General features: G+C 37.3%; 2 protein-coding genes across 7 annotated transcripts in view; both read left to right on the top strand.

The window, feature by feature from the left end:
• The window catches only part of cfap20dc (CFAP20 domain containing), a 50,753-nt gene extending 42,409 nt beyond the window's left edge, over positions 1-8,344 (top strand). For all 4 annotated transcript variants that reach the window (NM_001431150.1, NM_001110023.2, XM_073953017.1 and 1 more), the window contains exons 16-17: positions 5,375-5,463; positions 7,630-8,344. In NM_001431150.1, coding sequence (NP_001418079.1) covers positions 5,375-5,463; positions 7,630-7,742 — 202 coding nt within the window. In that variant the 3' untranslated portion in view covers positions 7,743-8,344. The remainder of the gene's footprint in view (positions 1-5,374; positions 5,464-7,629) is intronic.
• Positions 8,345-8,608: 264 nt separating this feature from the next.
• si:dkeyp-67f1.2 overlaps positions 8,609-17,938 on the top strand; it is a 28,257-nt gene continuing 18,927 nt past the window's right edge. For 2 of the 3 annotated variants that reach the window (XM_073953014.1, XM_073953015.1), the window contains exons 1-2: positions 8,659-8,843; positions 8,943-9,046. The gene's annotated coding sequence lies outside the window, so the exon portion shown is untranslated. The other variant, XM_073953016.1, reaches the window with a different exon arrangement.

Genomic DNA, 17,938 nt, shown 5'->3' on the forward strand with positions numbered 1-17,938 from the left:
TATTTGTCTATAATATTGTTTCGGAAGAAATGTATTTATAATAATTTTAATAATAACTAATTGTTTAGTTTTTGCTTTAATTTATAAGCAATGATATTTAGTGTTGTGTCATGAGTGTAGTGGCATTAGTAGTTGGAGTATAAAAATAATAAATTTTATTGAAACATTATTTTTATAACGCTATTATAAATTAATTTTAAATAACTACAAAGAGTGTTTATGCTCATAGTATTATATAAATATAAATAAATATATAACTACTACTGTTTTAGGAAGAAATGTATTTCATTATTTCTAATAGTTTTTATATTAGTTTTACAATTTACAATAACCACCAAACAACAATAAAATAACAAAATACATCAAATGAAAATAATAATAAATAAGAAAAATAATAATAAAAGGGTAAAAACAAACAAACAAACAAAACAGTCAGAGCATTTAAACGGTCACTAAGATAATACAAAGAGGCACTCAGTAAGTTTCAGTGATCATATTAACAACTACACACTGCTGGTGATTGAGAAACAGTTGCCATATATTGTTAAAACTATGAAGGTTACCAATAACTGCTTGCCAGACTCTTTCCTTGTGGAATATTTGAGTGGGATAAGTCAACCATCTCTTAAATTGAGCAATACAATCTGATTTCCACAGCATTAGAATGGAGGTGTGAACCTATACTGGTCTCAAGGTTCGGTTTGGTTACGATTATCATGCCATCAATTCGATATCTCGGTGCATCACGATGCTTTGACGATGCTTTCCATAAACAGTTTTATATTGGGGGGGGTCTGAAGCTGTCTGTATAAACACACACGTAGACACACAGCACCAAGCAAACGACACAAAGCATCACACTCTCTCTCATTCACACACATAAACACACACACACACACACACACACACACACACACGAGCATGCTTGCTTGCTCGGGAGCGATATTGCTAGACTGCCCGAGCGAATTAGGACGGTTCTAAGGGCCCATACATTTAGGGGGGCCCCAGAGACATGATCAAATTACACCAGAGTTACCTACTGCTCCCGCGCTTTATTTGGAAATTTATTCCCGCGCCACAAGAAATGCAGACCTCTATCCAGAAGTATACCTGTAACAGCTGAGATTAGCAGAAAAGTCACGCCAGCAGGTCTATTGGGCCAAAGTGGATGAGAGAGAGTTCAGAAAGAGAGAAATGGAGTTCACTTTCATTCTCTCAATCGCAGCCAAATAGGAGCTTCTGCTGTGTCAGTAAAAGACTGTACAGAAAACACACACGTAGTGAAATTGTGCACAGTTGGAGCATTGTAAATACTTGAGCTCATTTCCCTCGCCATTGTAAGCTACGGAGACATATCGCATATGAGATAAATGACGTCAGTACACAATAACCGGATTATTACTGAACCGATACCGAATTGTCCACATCTGCATCGCGGTCCACCGAAGAAACAATTAATTTTGAAACCCCTACTTTAGAACCATCCTATAAATGATGGTGCTGTGTATTGACACATTATAATCAAATCAAATCAAATTACTTTTATTGTCACATCATCAGCAGCAATGTGTGTGCTATGATGAGTGAAAAGCTTAGGTGCTGGCTCCAGACTGTACAAAATACAGATACAGTGCAAATACAACGACAGTGCAAAATACAGACAGTGCAAATACAACGACAGTGCAAAATAGACACTGCAAATACAACGACAATCCAGAATACAACAGCTTGCTCCCAAAAAAACAGGACAATGTATAATTGACAGCGATATGTACAATAAATATGTGTCCACATAGTTGTAGGCAGTATTGTTTCAAGTATGGATTGGTTAAAGTGCATTGCATGCTACATATTGATGGTGTGCAGTGAGGGTATGGAAGAGTGTGTGAGGTGTGTTAAGTGTTTATCAGCCTGATAGTCTGAGGGAAGAAGCTTTCCTCCAGCCGGCTAGTGCGTGATCGGATGCTGCGGAACCGTCTGCCTGAGGGTAGCAGAGAGAAAAGCTTTCCTCATGCACCGCCTGGTGTAATCCAGCGGAGAGAGTATACCCATTTAGTGAAATTTCTGGGTCATGTGCAAACGCACATCAATACATGTCAGAAAACCATTTAAATATGTCACACTAGAAATCATAAAGGAAGAAATGTATTTGATTAAAAAATCTTAATTATTATTTCATGAATTATAATAAATGATCATATTAAATGTAATTATTATTAGTACATAATTTATAAAAAGTAATATAAACATCATACAACTAAACCTTACACTCTACTAATTAAAACCCTTTCTAGGTTGAGTAAGAAACCGATTAATAATCGGTGTAAAAATTGCAGAGAATGAGACCTTTAAACATAAACGAACTGATCAAAGATAACTCAAGGAGCGCTTCATGAGTTCCTCATTTTCCCTACACACTATTTACAACCCCACAGCATAATAACTACGGCTGGTTTCCTACGCAAAACTTTTGCCTGTCAAGGGAAGCTGCCCACACTGCCACGCCTCGCTGATTAATTAAGCATGGCTGTCAGGGACAATAAATAAGCAGGAGTTGTGCGTGTGCTCAGAGGCTTGCATGTGTCACCTCGCTGTCACCGCTCTCTGGGAGGTCATCATCCACCTCCCTCCCGTCCCACCGGGGAACCTGTCCATCAACACCACATGGTGCCTCAAAAAAAAGTGTCATGTAAATGAGGGAATATGAAAGAGAGACGCATGCGTTAGCTACAGTGAGCTTTTGGTGCAGCGATTCCGGAACATTCTGTGTAATATTAAACAAAATGTTATCTTTCTCCATGATGCTGAATTATGAGAGGAACTTTCATAAAAATGCAAACAGTCAGTAAGGTTGACTAAAGAAACTGCTATATTATATTATATTATATTATATTATATTATATTATATTATATTATATTATATTATATTATATTATATTATTCTTGACACAAAATGGTGAAAAACACTGGTTCTAGCCCCAGCTGGGTCATTTAGCATTTCTGTGTGGAGTTTGCATGTTCTCTCCATCTTTGCGTGGGTTTCCTCCGGGTGATCCAGTTTCCCCCACAGTCCAAAGACATGACGCTGTAGGTAGATTGGTTAAGCTTAATTGTTTGTAGTGAATGTATGTCCTGGTACTCCAGGTTGGGGGTTAGCGTTGGGCTAACAACCCACCTTATAAAAACTAGATGTTATGAAACACCAATATGGTGCGCTAAAGATCAGCTTCAGCCCTGAGAGTAAGAAAGTAAGTAAGTAAAGTAAGCAAGTAAGAAAGTAAGTATAGTATTTAAGTTAAGTAATTAAAGTAAGTAAGCAACGTAAGTTAGTAAAGTAAGTAAAGTAGATTAGTAAAGTAAGTAAGGTAATTATGTAAAGTAATTAAGTAAAGTAAGTAAGTAAGTCCTCCAGGTTGGGGGTTGAGTGTTGGGCTAACAGCCTTATAAAAACTATAGATTACGGAACACCAATATGATGCGGCTAAATATCAGCTGCGATATAAATGGGCCTGGGAGTAAGAAAGTAAAGTAAGTAAAGTAATTAAGTAAAGTAAGTAAAATAGCCACAGCCATATCACCCTGCAGCCCAAGAAAGGTTACTCAGTTGGATTTTCTCTGGGTGCTCCGGTTTCCCCCACAGTCCAAAGACTGTGGTACAGGTGAATTGGGTAGGCTAAATTGTCCGTAGTGAATGAGTGTATATGGATGTTTCCCAGTGATGGGTTGCAACTGGAAGTGGCGTAAAACATGTACTGGATAAGTTTGCGGTTCATTCCACTGTGGCGACCCCAGATTAACAGAGACTAAGCCAAAAAGAAAATGAATAAATGAGTAAACTAAATCGAGTAAGTAAATAAGATATAAGTAAAACCTGAAACAAGTATTTCAAAATAGTGTTTTGCAAAAGTTTTTGATTAATTTTAAACAAAATAAGAGAGATCATACAAAATGTATGTATTTTTAATTTAGTACTGTTCTGAGTAAGATAAATTACATCAAATGTGTTTACTTACACTCAAAAAATTACTACATGGTAAAACTACTTATTTCAAGAGTTCCCACTTAGATATGCTTGGCACTTATAGCAGGTTTGGCATGCTGTCCCGGGAGAGAACCCTGAGCTCTGAGATATTTGAGCCCAGGGCTCCCGCCCGGTCTAGAAGCATATCAGGAGAACCGAGATCAGGTCTCGATCGCTCCCCCTTTAGAAGGGGAGAAAAAGGAGGAGATGGGGTGGAAGGGGGGATTCTTCCAAAACGAAGATAGTGCAATGAGGAGAAAATGATCCATTTATATTAAGCTAGGATCATTCTGATTGGATTATTACTGATTACAGATGAGTGGCCAGCGGTGCACAATCATATCACGTGCTCCTCTCGAAATTAGTTTATGAAACTTTACTTAAAATTAGTTGAAACAACAAAATTGTTCTGTATTTTTGGGGACAACTTAATTGTTTTATGTTCAAGCTACTTAAAATAAGAAAAAAACAATTAAGTTAACTTAAACGATTTGTGTTGTGACAGCATGAATGAATTTTTTACAGTAGTGTTCACAAGACCAGAAATAGCTGAAATTATATACATACAGTTGAAGTCAGTATTATTAGCCCCCGTTTATTTTTTTCTCCAATTTCTGTTTAACAGAGAGAAGATTTTTTCAACACATTTCAAAACATAATGGTTTTAATAACTCATTTCTAATAACAGTGACTATGACAGTAAATAATATTTGACTAGATATTTTTCAAGACACTTTTATACAGCTTAAAGTGACATTTAAAGGCTTAACTAGATTCATTACGTTAACTAAGCAGGATAGGGTAATCAGGCAAGTTATTGTATAATGATGGTTTGTTTTGCAGACAATCAAAAAAATATAGCATAAAGGGGCTAATAATTTTGACCTTAAAATGGGTTTTAAAGAATGAAAAACTGCTTTTATTCTAGCTGAAATAAAACAAATAAGACTTTCTCCAGAAGAAAAAATATTATCAGACATACTGTGAAAATGTCCTTGCTCTGTTAAACATCAATTGGGAAATATTTAAAAAGAAAACAAAATTCAAAGGGGGGCTAATAATTCTGACTTCAATTATGCTTGTTATACTATTGTTAAAATTCCAAAGGTAGCAGTATGTCCATGATGGATAAAAATAAACCACAAATCCAACCGTTCTTCACACTCAGCTTTCAGCTTGTACATGACTTATTTTTAGCACAACCTTATTATTTTAAATTATTTGTTTCATGTAGTCATGTCAAGTGCAAAAATGTGAAAGTAAGGTCATATCATTTCCTTCTGATGCTAGCTGCTCATGCTTTTTCAAAAGCTGTTTTATTTTAATAATTGAATGACTAACTCTCTCTTGTAGAGAGTGGATGGATGTCCTCAGCCCTCCGATAGTTCATCCAAATCAACAGATGGCAGATGGAAAAGGAGACCACAAGGTCTCAACCAGAGGTATGACACCAGAAAAATCCCCATGCCCACCTCATATTCTCAACCCTTTGTTGCTAAAAATAAATCATGATCTAGATTTCTCTTGGAAAGAGAAGATGTGTGCTCACAGAACTGGTACAATTACATACAGGATTGATTTCTCTTTTATCTAAAACCCACAGTGATATTTCTGTGACAATGCTTGAACTGGGGGTTCTTAAAGAGATAGTGCACCCAAAATGATTTTGGCAGATATTTAAAATGCAGGTGACTTTAAAGAAAACTTTTAACTGAAGCTGTAATCTTTGGTGACTATGGACATGCAATCAACCAGAACTTATTAAAAACTCATTAAATAATGTATGTATTTAAAGACAGAATAAAAATAATAGGCTCCTGAAGATACATTGAGGTCAAATGATGCGAAACGATCAGTTCACACTGCCAGAAACATACTCAGTGCCATTTATTAAAGCTGTGAATTAATCATCAGGAGCCATGTGTATACATTTTTTGTTCTCTACATATCATTTTGTTTGTTTGTTTGAGCCTTAAAGTGCTGCTAGCAGCTTGCATTTCATGAATCACCAAGAACCACAGTTTCAGGCAAATGTCTTTTTAAATACTCTGCTGAAGAATTTGATTCAAACTCGATTGTTATCCCTTTTTTGATACTGTCCAAGCGTGTCCAGCCCTAACATTGGTAAATCCTACGAGTATATATATTTTTAAAAACCATTCATTCATTTATGCATTAATTTATTCATCCATTCATTCATTCATTTATTCATTCATTCATTCATTGTCCTTCGGCTTAGTCTCTTTATTAATCATGGGTCACCACAGCGAAATGAACCGCCAACTTATCCAGCATATGTTTTACCCAGCGGATGCCCTTCCAGCTGCATCCCATCACTGGGAAACATCCATACATACTCATTCAATTTAGCTTACCCAATTTACCTATAACATGTCTTTGGACTTGTGTAAACTGGAGCACCTGGAGGAAACCCACGCCAACACAGGGAGAACATGCAAACTCCACATAGAAATGCCAACTGACCCAGCCAAGGCTCAAAGCAGCAACCTTCTTGAAGTGAGGCGATCATGCTACTCACTGCGCCACCATGACACCCATTTTTAAAAACCAACAACAACAAAAAAAATACTGATAAAGTAACCAAATGTATACTTGTTTGTGGCTTAAAATTTTGTAACAGATATAATTTGTCTCCATTTGTTGGATAGGGGAGGGCGGGGCACAAAGTAACGCGGGGTTAAATGTAACACAAAGTTTTAAGGTATTTGCTCAGAGTTAATTATGGCATGCTAAAAGTTCGGTGAAATTTAGATAAGAAACATGGGAGAAACCATTCTTGCAGCATTAAAGTATTTTTTATTATAGTCAATATTTTTTTATTTCACAAAATCTGTGAAAAAATGTATGTAAAATCTTGTATTGTTGTGATCACCGTCTTCTAGGCTAAAAGATGAAACCATATTGAAAGATGTGAAAAACACAGTGACTGCTAGACAGTTTTGAGGAAAACACGACACAGCGGAGTTAGTTGTAAAAGGGTGTTACAATTAAGCCACACACTGTTGGACACCAATTAAACTAACAAATTTTTTTTTTTTTGAGTGTAATGTTAAGAAATTTTTATATAAAAATATTTTTAATTCAAAAAAAAAATACAGAAAAAAACATTTTTTTTTGCTTATAATGCAAATAAATGCATTATATAATACTGGAGAAATGGATAATAATGCAAATAGATTCAAATTTGTTGATCCAATAAACATTTAAATAAATAAACATGCTGTTCTATGTAGAATAAAAAAAGAAATGAGGAAATAGAGCTACTATTTAAAGTAAACAGAAGTCAAATTAACTGTGTGAAATCTGCCTTTGTAACCACGTGTTACAACTAACCCCCTGTCTGTTACAACTTGCCCCGCAGGTGGGGTAAAAAGTAACATTTTTACTCCTGCCACTATTGGCAATACCACACAGAAACTTCCAGGGATCCTAATTTCAGTGTTTATTTGTAGGAAATGTGTGTGTTCTCGATAAAAAATTATTGTTTGTCTAACCCGATTACTTTGTTCATTTTTTGACCAAAACCAAAAAGTGTTACTTTGTGCCCCGCTCTCCCCTATATGTAACATCTTTTTCTCTTTCCACAGGATCAAAGTTACATGACAACAGTGAAGAAGAAGAGTTTCTCAATTTAATGTATGACTCCTGCCTCAACTGTTACTTTGATCCACAATCTGGAAAATATTACGAGCTGCTTTGAGACTGAGCTTATATCAGGTTTTTATGTTTGTTGATCAGTACTGCCACTGTGTGTGTGAATTTAGTTAAAACACCATGCTGTCATTTATAACACTTACTGATTTAACATTAACATTTTTTGGATTCAACGTGTATATTTTTTGTTACTATTACTAACATTATACTGTTTATTGGTAACCAATACAGAATTGATTTAAAAATTGAATTATTTATTTACAAAGCCGTCAATAATCTTGCTCCTTAGTACCTTATTGACTTGCTTTGTCCATATACCCCCTCTCGATCATTGAGATCTTATCATCTCAATTTATTCACCATGCCTAGAACAAGCCTTAAAAAACGAGGTAATCGAGTATTTGCTGTTGCTGGTCCTAAACTTAAGAACAGTCTAACAATTCACATCAGACTTTCCCTCTTCATTTCTGTGTTTAAGTCTGTTTTAAAGACCTTTCTATTTTCTCTCGCTTTTAAATACTCCCTGATCACTGTTTTATTGCTTTTATTTGTCCATGTTTCTTTTATATTCTGCTTCTCTGTCTTTCACACTCCTATGTACAGCACTTTGGTCAACCTTGTTGTTATTAAATGTTCTTTATAAATAAATATTGTATTGTATTGTATTGTTTATATTAGTAATGAATTAACATTCATATAAATTCAAACAATCTTAATTTAACTTTATTTGTATGTAAAATAAACCATGTTTCAGTTTCATTTCAGTGTTACATTGTTGTTATAGTACTTTACTCAAGTCTCGTAGACAATATGAAGTGAAACTAACACAAAGTATGCTTTAACTTTAATTTAATTAACTGTTTTTTAAAATTATGATCCTACCGTAAATGTTCCCGCTGAGACACGATCGGCCAATCACACGCCGCTTCCTCCTTTACGTCATCTGACAGGTAGAAGTACTAGGAAGTAAACGACAACAGAAATGGCGAGAAAGTCGCTCAAATTTAGCCACTACTCTAAAATGTTACTCAATTTGATTCTATATAGTGTTTTTTGGGAGTTCGTATTTGCCTTTTCGACACGTCGCGACTCAAGACAGTCTGGAAGTTCGGAGAAACCCACTTCAGCTGCTCCAAATGATCAACAGGTTTGTTATTGTACCCGTCACTTCCCTGCCAGTTTGCACACTTTAAACCTCCCTGTCAGTTTGCACACTACAAACTATCCCTAATCTCTCATTTTGCAGGTTGTAAGGCTTCATTCAGGAGTTATTGCGTCTGTTGTGGTCGTTGTTATAGGTGCAACAGCAGCTGCTTTCTTCATCATACGCAAATACTGCTTTCCACAGAGGTGCAGCACAGTACATTTAACACCATTTGCTTTATGTAACAGCGCAACTTAATATGTCAATTCTGATACCACGTTTTTGTAGGAACACTTTTTCAATATAGCATATTTTGCAATAATTTATGTTAAGTTAAATAATACTTATGCTCAAATCAGTACCAATCAGTAAGTTATTTAGTTGAACAAAATATGTATTAAGGTAAAGTTGTTTTTTATTAGCACATTCGTTCAGTGAAAACTTGTGACATGCGTCCTATATTGTTTACCATGGTACTTTGAAATTCGGTTTGAAATTTAAGCATGACGTCAAAACAACATTAGCCCTATTTATTTGACTGAACACTGTTGTACTTTGATAGTCATTGGCTGCTAATTTGATTTCACCATTTAGTATTTGCAAAGAAGACTTTTCTGAAATTATTGTTATATTATTATGGACAATCATGAATGTTTGAATATAAAACCAACTTTACTGCCCTAAAAAGGTCTTTAAAAGTCTTAAATTCCCTGAAATATTGACATGTAGGTCTTAAAATTAGGCCCCCACGGAATCTGCGCACACAGACTACTATAAAAATTTTCAACTGATTTATGTACAATCTGTTATGTAGTTTGTAACGTAATATTTTCTGTCTTTTAGTAGATATATTATATGAGAGACTTGCTTTGTTTACCTAATAAAGTGAATCTAATTGGATTTGCATTTTAAAGATTTAATAAAAGTTAAAAAGATATTATTTTTATTTTCCATATTAATGTTTTAGTTTTGATACTCTTAAAATAATTCCGCAGAAATCTGCAGATTTTTAGCAAAATTCTCCACAGAAATAGCAAAAAATGTCCGCAGATTCCTTCTGGCCCTATCTTAAATCATTCCAGGTCTTAATTTCCCCTTGTTTATGTGAAGTTACTAAATCAATCCAACACACACATCACCAACAGTCTCATCTCAGTAAAACTCTTAGCAAAACTCTGTTTGTAACTAATATTATAACAGTCTGGTGTGCATACATTTAGTTTATTATAATTTTTTTTTTAAGTTATCTTGGAAAAAATTACATGTATACAACTAGAGTCTGCTTGACTTGTCACATTGTTTGAAATATGTGGCTAAGAAATAACCAATAATATATATTTTTTCTTGATAGAAAAAATGTGAAAAATGCTTGGTGTTTAGCCCCATATAAATCTGAAATTTAGTTCTTGATATTTAAAAAAAAGAAAAGGTCTTAAAAAGTCTTAAATTTGACTTGGTGAAACCTGCAGAAACCCTATTATAAAATGTGTCCGTATCAAATAAATATTTAAAAAGGCATTTTATGTATATAGTGGCACACCTTTCGTGCAAATCCTTATGTACCACCTTTTGCAGCTTCAATTCCAACAACCAGTATTTGCAAAAACGCGAGTAAGACCGAATCTTCTTTTAAAAAAGGTTTACTGAACAAATGCAAACAAAATACAAAGTTACAATAGACTCGATCAGCTCGGTCAAAAAACTGTGTTGCTTCCAACATCCATAACTGCAATCTGCCTAAAACGTATGAACTACAGACCTCATGACGTATTACTGTCGGAAGCCAAAATACCAAACTAAAGGTTTTTAAATTATATCAATTACTAAATTATGCATTTTAGATAATACAATCACAATGAATTCTTATTAAATTTAAATATCAATTTTTATCATGTTTTAACCTTCACTAAATTATTATCACAAATGAATTCTGCATAACTGGCTCTTACATTACCCGGCCCCTAATTGTTAGGCTGGAGGACTAATCAATTACAACTAAAAACATTAAGAGCCAAACAACTTAAACTTCAAATGTGTGTAAAGATCAACTTGTCCTTCTTTGTTACTCGTCCAACGTTGCCTCTTTCAACAGGCACAGTTTATTTACGGGTCTTTCCAAAGTGCTGGTTCTGGTCTTCAATTTCACTCTCCGCACCATTCCAGTGTAATCTGGCAGTGTTTCAACTATTTTCCCCATTACCCAAGAGTTGCGGGGAGATGAACTGTCCACCAATAGCACCACATCTCCAATCATGAAGTTTCTGCTGGGTTTCATCCATTTCTGACGCTCCTGAAGAAGTGGAAGATATTCTCGCGTCCATCTAGTCCAGAATAAATCGGCAAGATACTGAACTTGCTTCCATCTTCTTCTTGCATATGTGTCATCTTTGCAGAAGATGCCTGGGGGCATGATTGGTTGAGATTTCAGAAGCAGTAAGTGATTGGGAGTTAAAGGCTCAACGTCGTTTGCATCATCTGAGACACTTGTGAGAGGCCTGCCATTGATGATACTTTCAACTTCACACATTATCGTCTGAAGACAGTCATCATTAACTGTTTGCTCCTTCAACAGGGAATTAAGAATTCTTCGAGCCGTCCGGATTTGTCTTTCCCAAATACCGCCTTGGTGAGAAGCAGCTGGGCTATTGAATATCCATTTTATTCCTTTGGGCTGTAAAGCTCTTTCGATCTTATAATTGTCCAGCTGTTGAATAGCTTCCCTTAATTCTCTTTCAGCTGCCACAAAGTTTGTACCATTGTCAGATCTCATGATGGTGACTTGACCTCTCCTACATATAAAACGGCGAATTGCGTTGATGCAGGAGTCCGTGTCGAGGCTGTCAGCTACTTCAATGTGCACAGCTCTGAGCGTTAGACAAGTGAACATTACCCCATATCTTTTAAGGGTAACCCGGCCCCGTTTAACCTCAAACGGACCGAAGAAATCAACACCGGTGTTGGTAAAAGGAGGTTGGTGTGGGAGGAGCCGATCTTCAGGTAGGTTTGCCATCTTTTGCTCACCAACCTTTCCAGACATCCTACGGCATACTGTGCATGTGTTGATTATCTTTCTGATAGCAGAATTGGCTTGTGGAATCCAATATCTGCATCTTAGTTGTGCCAACACATAGTTACGTCCACAATGTCCTGTTCTTTGATGTATGTCCCTCAAGATCAAAGTTGCAACTTTGCTGTGTTTAGAAAGAATCGCAGGATGTTTAGCCTTTTCCGGCATAGCTGATTTGTTCAGTCTTCCACCAACCCTTAACGTGCCGTCGTAAATCACTGGATCTAATTTAGACAGTGCACTACTGCGAGTGAGTTGCTTTCCCTCCTGTAGTACCTTGATTTCCTCTCCAAAATGCTGTCTTTGACTGAACTGTATGATTTCTAATTCAGCAGTGTCCAGATCATCCAAGGTAAGTGATTCTTTTACTTCAGCAGTTTTTAGTTTCTTCATAAGTTGCATTAATTTTGATCTTTGCTTTTCAGGGTCTTTTACAGCTTGCTTGTTTTTTAAAGCCTCTTTTCTTTCTGTTTTTTGTTTCCACAGATAACTCTTCACTTTTCCAATCCAAGCCACTGCTCGTTTAAGCTTACTCCAATCCGAATAATAGTTGATCAGCTGTTTCATTGGTTCTACATTCTCTTCTACTTTAACTGTGTTAACAACAATTGTATTTTTGACCTCTGGGTCATTGGCAAGGCTTTCATTCCTTCTCACAGGTTGTTCCGGCCAATCCTCTTCATGCAACAGAAAGTCTGGTCCACTTATCCATGTTCCCCCTTGCGCTAAGCTTTTCGCCTTCAGGCCTCTGCTGGCTTGATCTGCAGGGTTTTCATTTGTTCCGACATATTTCCATTGCGATGACTTGGTTGCTTCTCGGATCAAGGAAACTCTGTTTGCAACAAACGTTTTGAAATGAGCAGTTTCACTGTCGATGTATCTGAGCACCGTAGTGCTGTCTGTCCAAAAGACAGATTGTTGCAATGGAACCTGAATCTCTTGATGCAACATCTTGTCAACTTTCAAAGCGACAACCGCTGCTGTCAACTCAAGTCTTGGGATTGTGACTCTTTTGAGTGGAGCCACTCTTGACTTCCCCAAAAGGAAAGTGCAGTGTTTCTCACCCCGTTCATTCTCCAACAGTAGGTAAGACACAATGCCGTATGCATATTCTGATGCGTCTGAAAAATGATGTAATTGCGCTGTAATAGTGCATCCAAACTTGGTGGGTTTAACGCATCTACTCACGTGAAAGTTGGAAAGGTGAGTAACATCTTTCATCCATCTTTCCCAATCCTCTGCGTGCTTTCCATCAATGTTTTCATCCCACCCACGCTGCTCTTTGCAAAGATCCTTTAATAGAAGTTTGGCATGCAGAATGACTGGGGCTAAAAAGCCGAGAGGGTCGTAAATGGAATTGACGATCGATAAAATCCCCCTTCTAGTCATTGGTCTATCTTGCAGCTTTATACTGAAGGTGAAAGTATCATTTTCTGTGTCCCACTGCACACCAAGTGTCCTCTCAACTGGCAAAGCATCGCGTCGTAAATCCAGATCTTTGACTTCACTGGCTCTGTGCTCCTCAGGAATTGACAGTAACACATTTCTGCTATTGCTCATCCACTTTGTTAGGGTGAACCCTCCACTGCTGCACAAAGCTCGTAGATCACTGACTAAGTTTACTGCAACGTTTTCTGTAGTTACACTTCTCAGGCAATCATCTACATAAAAATTTCGCAGTACTGTCTGAACAGCATCTGGTGATGCAGCATCCTTGTGATCCTCTGCAGTTCTTCTCAGTGCATATGAGGCTACACTTGGAGAAGAAGTAGCTCCGAAGAGGTGCACTGTCATTCTGAACTCCTCCACTGGCTCATCCAATCTACCGTTGGGCCACCATAGAAAACGGAGCAAGTCTGCATCATGTTCTGGCACTTTCACTTGATAAAACATCGACTCGATGTCTGCCATTACTGCTACAGGCTCCTCTCGAAATCTAAGAAGGACACCAATCAATGAGTTGGTCAGATCAGGCCCCTGAAGCAGCTCACTATTCAGGCATTTACCCTGATACGAGGAGGTGCAGTCAAATACCACCCTTAACTTTCTTTTCTTTGGGTGGTAGACACCATGGTGAGGTATATAAAACACCCTGTTGTCATCTCTGTTCAGTTGGTCTGTGGGAACCTGGACAGCGTAGCCCTTATTGATGATGGTTTCCATAAAACTTGTGTAGTCATTAAAGAATTCAGCATTTTTTTTCAACTTTCTGAGCAAACAAGTTAAACGCTGTTCTGCCACACAGCGGTTATTAGGCATTTGCAGGTTCTTATTCCTGAGTGGCAATCCAATGCTATAATGCCCATTCTCAAAGATTGCTGTCTTCTCTACAGACCTCAAAAATTGCTTGTCTTCTACAGACATCTCCTCCTTGTCGTCATATTTGCGCTCTGGAAAATCAGTATTGTACTGCTGAGCCAGTAACTTTTCAATGTCCATCAGAGATATTCTGTTAACAGAGAAATGAGATGGTTCATTTTCTGAATCCTTCAGTTCCTTCCTTACAGGACCATTCACCACCCAACCTATAGCCGTCTTCACTGCATAAGGACCTCCATCTTGACTATTAATGATGCGCCAGGGCTCCATGGCTCTTGAACAGTTAACTCCGATAAGCAGACCTACATGAGCTTCTATTTCTGGTAAGCTGACTTCCTGAAGGTAAGACCACTCTTGAATATCTGACTGTTTGGGTATATTCTCAGCATGCACAGGTATGCTGCTATGAGTGAACACTTTGGGTAGCTCAATGAACATCGTGTCTTCGAGCCCGCACACTTCTAAGTCTGATATCACAAAACTGTTCATTAGCGTTTGTTCTCCTGATGTATCTTTGCCCATAGTGCTAAGAAGTATTCTTGTGGGTTTCCCTTTAACATTCAATTTCCTTTGTAGGTCTTCCGTGCAGAATGATGCTGTGCTTCCCGGGTCCAGGAAAGCATATGTTTCTATATGCTTATTACTATTCTTTGATTTGACTTTCACGGGTACTATTGATAGCACACATTCAGTTTCTCCGGCTCCGGTAAGACCACATGACTCTTGTGTGATGGGAACTTCCATACTTGACACTTCTTTACGCTGAGCACCATCTTTATTTTCTGATGGGACAGAACTTTCTTCCTTCACTTTGTGCAAAATGTCAGGGTGCTTTAATGCACATTCTTTGCACTCTAACTTTCGTTTGCAGAATTTACTGAGGTGTCCTGGAACCAAACATCCAAAGCATAAGCCCTTTGCTCTCAGAAATTCCACTCGTTTTTCATGTGGCTGACATTTAATTTTACTGCATGAAGCAAGAGTGTGAGACTGCTGGCAGTACAAACATGGTTTAGCAAAGGCATTTGCTGGTTTAATTATGTTAGGAGGCTTGATAGGTATTTCTTGAGGTGCTTTACTTTCAGTAGCAACACTAATCGCAAAACTGCTTCCTCGAACCTCTTTCCTTGCAGGCTGCTTTTCCCTTAGACCCAGCTTTCCAGCTGTGTTTGGGCGGCTGTCTGAGATGTTACCAAACAGAGGATCTATAGCTATCTTGGCCTGGCGGTCTATGAAACTCACCAAATCTGCAAACCTTGCTCTTCTACCTCTTCGTTCTTTAAGTTCGAAAGCTTCAACACGCCATCTTTCTTTAAGTTTGTAAGGCAGTTTGGATATCACTGTCCTCATGTTGGTAGGATTATCCATTTCTTCCAAAAATTCAATATCCTCCATAGAGTTACGACATCCAATCAAAAACATTGCGTAAGCATTTAATGCTTTCCCATCATCTGTTCTCACTTGTGGCCATTTGAGTGCTTTCTCTATGTATGCATTGGCAGTCACAAGTTCATCTCCATAATGCTTATGAAGTAACTTCTTAGCCTCGTGATAACCTTTGCTAGGTGGCATGTGAGCACAGCTACGAACGAGTTCTTGAGGCTCACCGTCTGTAAACTGCTCCAAGAAGTATAATTTATCTTGATCATTTTCTGTCTTCTGCTCAATTACATGTTCAAATGCCCTCATGAAGGATTTGTACTGGAGTGCATCACCTTTGAACACTGATATGTCTTTTGTTGGCAACTGAGAAAGCTGTTGTTGCTTTACTAGTAGCTCAGTAATTACATTCTGCCTTTGCATGATTGTCAAAATGTCATCACTTCTATTATTCTGAGTTATAAGACTTTGATGAGAGACTGGTTGTGGCTGCTGTGGTATTTGTGAGGGCTGCATTCGTGCTGGTACATGAACATTTACATTAGCTTGTGTCGGTAGCGTAATGCTTACTCTTTCCTTCTTCACATTCTCACTTGATATTTTACGCACTGATGCATAACTATTCATACCATCTTCAGACCTCTCATACTCTTTGAGCACTTTTAATTTTGCTTGGCTTTCAGCTAGCGCAGTCTCCATTTCTAATTCTTCTTTTTCAGCCTTAATTCTAGCTGTTTCCATCTCAAACTGTTGCTTAATCCTTGCCACCTCAAATTCAAGCTCTCGCTTTTTCTTCATCGCTGATGCACGTTCCAGCAGAGCAGCATGTTCTGCTTCCTGTTTAGCACGTGTAGATGATAAATATGAAGTGCTTGATGTACGACTTACATGAGATCCACATGAGTGAGCTTTGGCACCACTGCTGACCCCTATCTGGGAGATACTGTCACTTGGTAAAACAGCCTCTTGATGCTCATTTATTCCATCATGATTTTCTGACTGCTCAGTTTCTTTCTCCATAGATTCTTGCATATCTGCAACCCATGTTTTAGTTGTTTTTATGAAGTCTTTAAACATCACCATTTTTGGCTCAAACCAATCAACATGGTCAAACATTTTTTCTTCTTCAGTCCACAAACTGCCAACTTCTTTATTAAGTGTAATGAACTCATTTAGATACTGCTCAAAATCACTTTCCAACATATCCTTCACTTCTTGTACATTTTGAGTATCTCTCTTCATTGTCTCTATCTCCTTCATTTTGTCTGTTAGAGCTCGCAAAGTTTGTTTCCTTTTTGCTATGAGCCGTCGCAATCTCTCCTCTAATCCCTTCTCTGTCAGTTTACGTGATCTTCCTGACTCCACCCCATCTTCGCCTTCGCATATATTAACTTCTTCATCAGCCATCGTATTTGTTGCGGAGCTTATGCTTATGTCGCGTGCACAAAGTTTAAAGCACTTTCTTCAAATTGCTTTTCATAAAGAACTGAATGCCAACAACCTTTCTATAATCACACAATTCCACACTGACTGAATCCACTTTGTCACTCACGTGCGCTCTCTGACAGAGGGAGAGATTCAGCGCTCTCACTGACCATGCGGTTAATTCTTTCACTTTCGTTTTTCTCCGCACGTGGGAATTCCTCATTCATCCATATGCGTCTCCTCCTCACAATACTCAAAAAATAAAAAGTACGTTCCAATACCTTTTCCAAGCTGTAATGAATTATCAGTTCGTTGATCAGTTCGTCGAGCCGTGCAATAAGGCAATCCAAGGAGATTCCATTGACATCTTCTTAGCGAGTTTTTTGACTAATATAGTGGCACACCTTTCGTGCAAATCCTTATGTACCACCTTTTGCAGCTTCAATTCCAACAACCAGTATTTGCAAAAACGCGAGTAAGACCGAATCTTCTTTTAAAAAAGGTTTACTGAACAAATGCAAACAAAATACAAAGTTACAATAGACTCGATCAGCTCGGTCAAAAAACTGTGTTGCTTCCAACATCCATAACTGCAATCTGCCTAAAACGTATGAACTACAGACCTCATGACGTATTACTGTCGGAAGCCAAAATACCAAACTAAAGGTTTTTAAATTATATCAATTACTAAATTATGCATTTTAGATAATACAATCACAATGAATTCTTATTAAATTTAAATATCAATTTTTATCATGTTTTAACCTTCACTAAATTATTATCACAAATGAATTCTGCATAACTGGCTCTTACAATGTAAATAAAGTGTATATATTTCAAATAAAGTGTCTAAATATTTTTCAAGTAAGATTAATACTACTAAGAAGAAATAATATTATTTGTCAGC

Source organism: Danio rerio, chromosome 6 (genome assembly GCF_049306965.1).
Source record: "Danio rerio strain Tuebingen ecotype United States chromosome 6, GRCz12tu, whole genome shotgun sequence".
Taxonomy (NCBI): domain Eukaryota; kingdom Metazoa; phylum Chordata; class Actinopteri; order Cypriniformes; family Danionidae; genus Danio; species Danio rerio.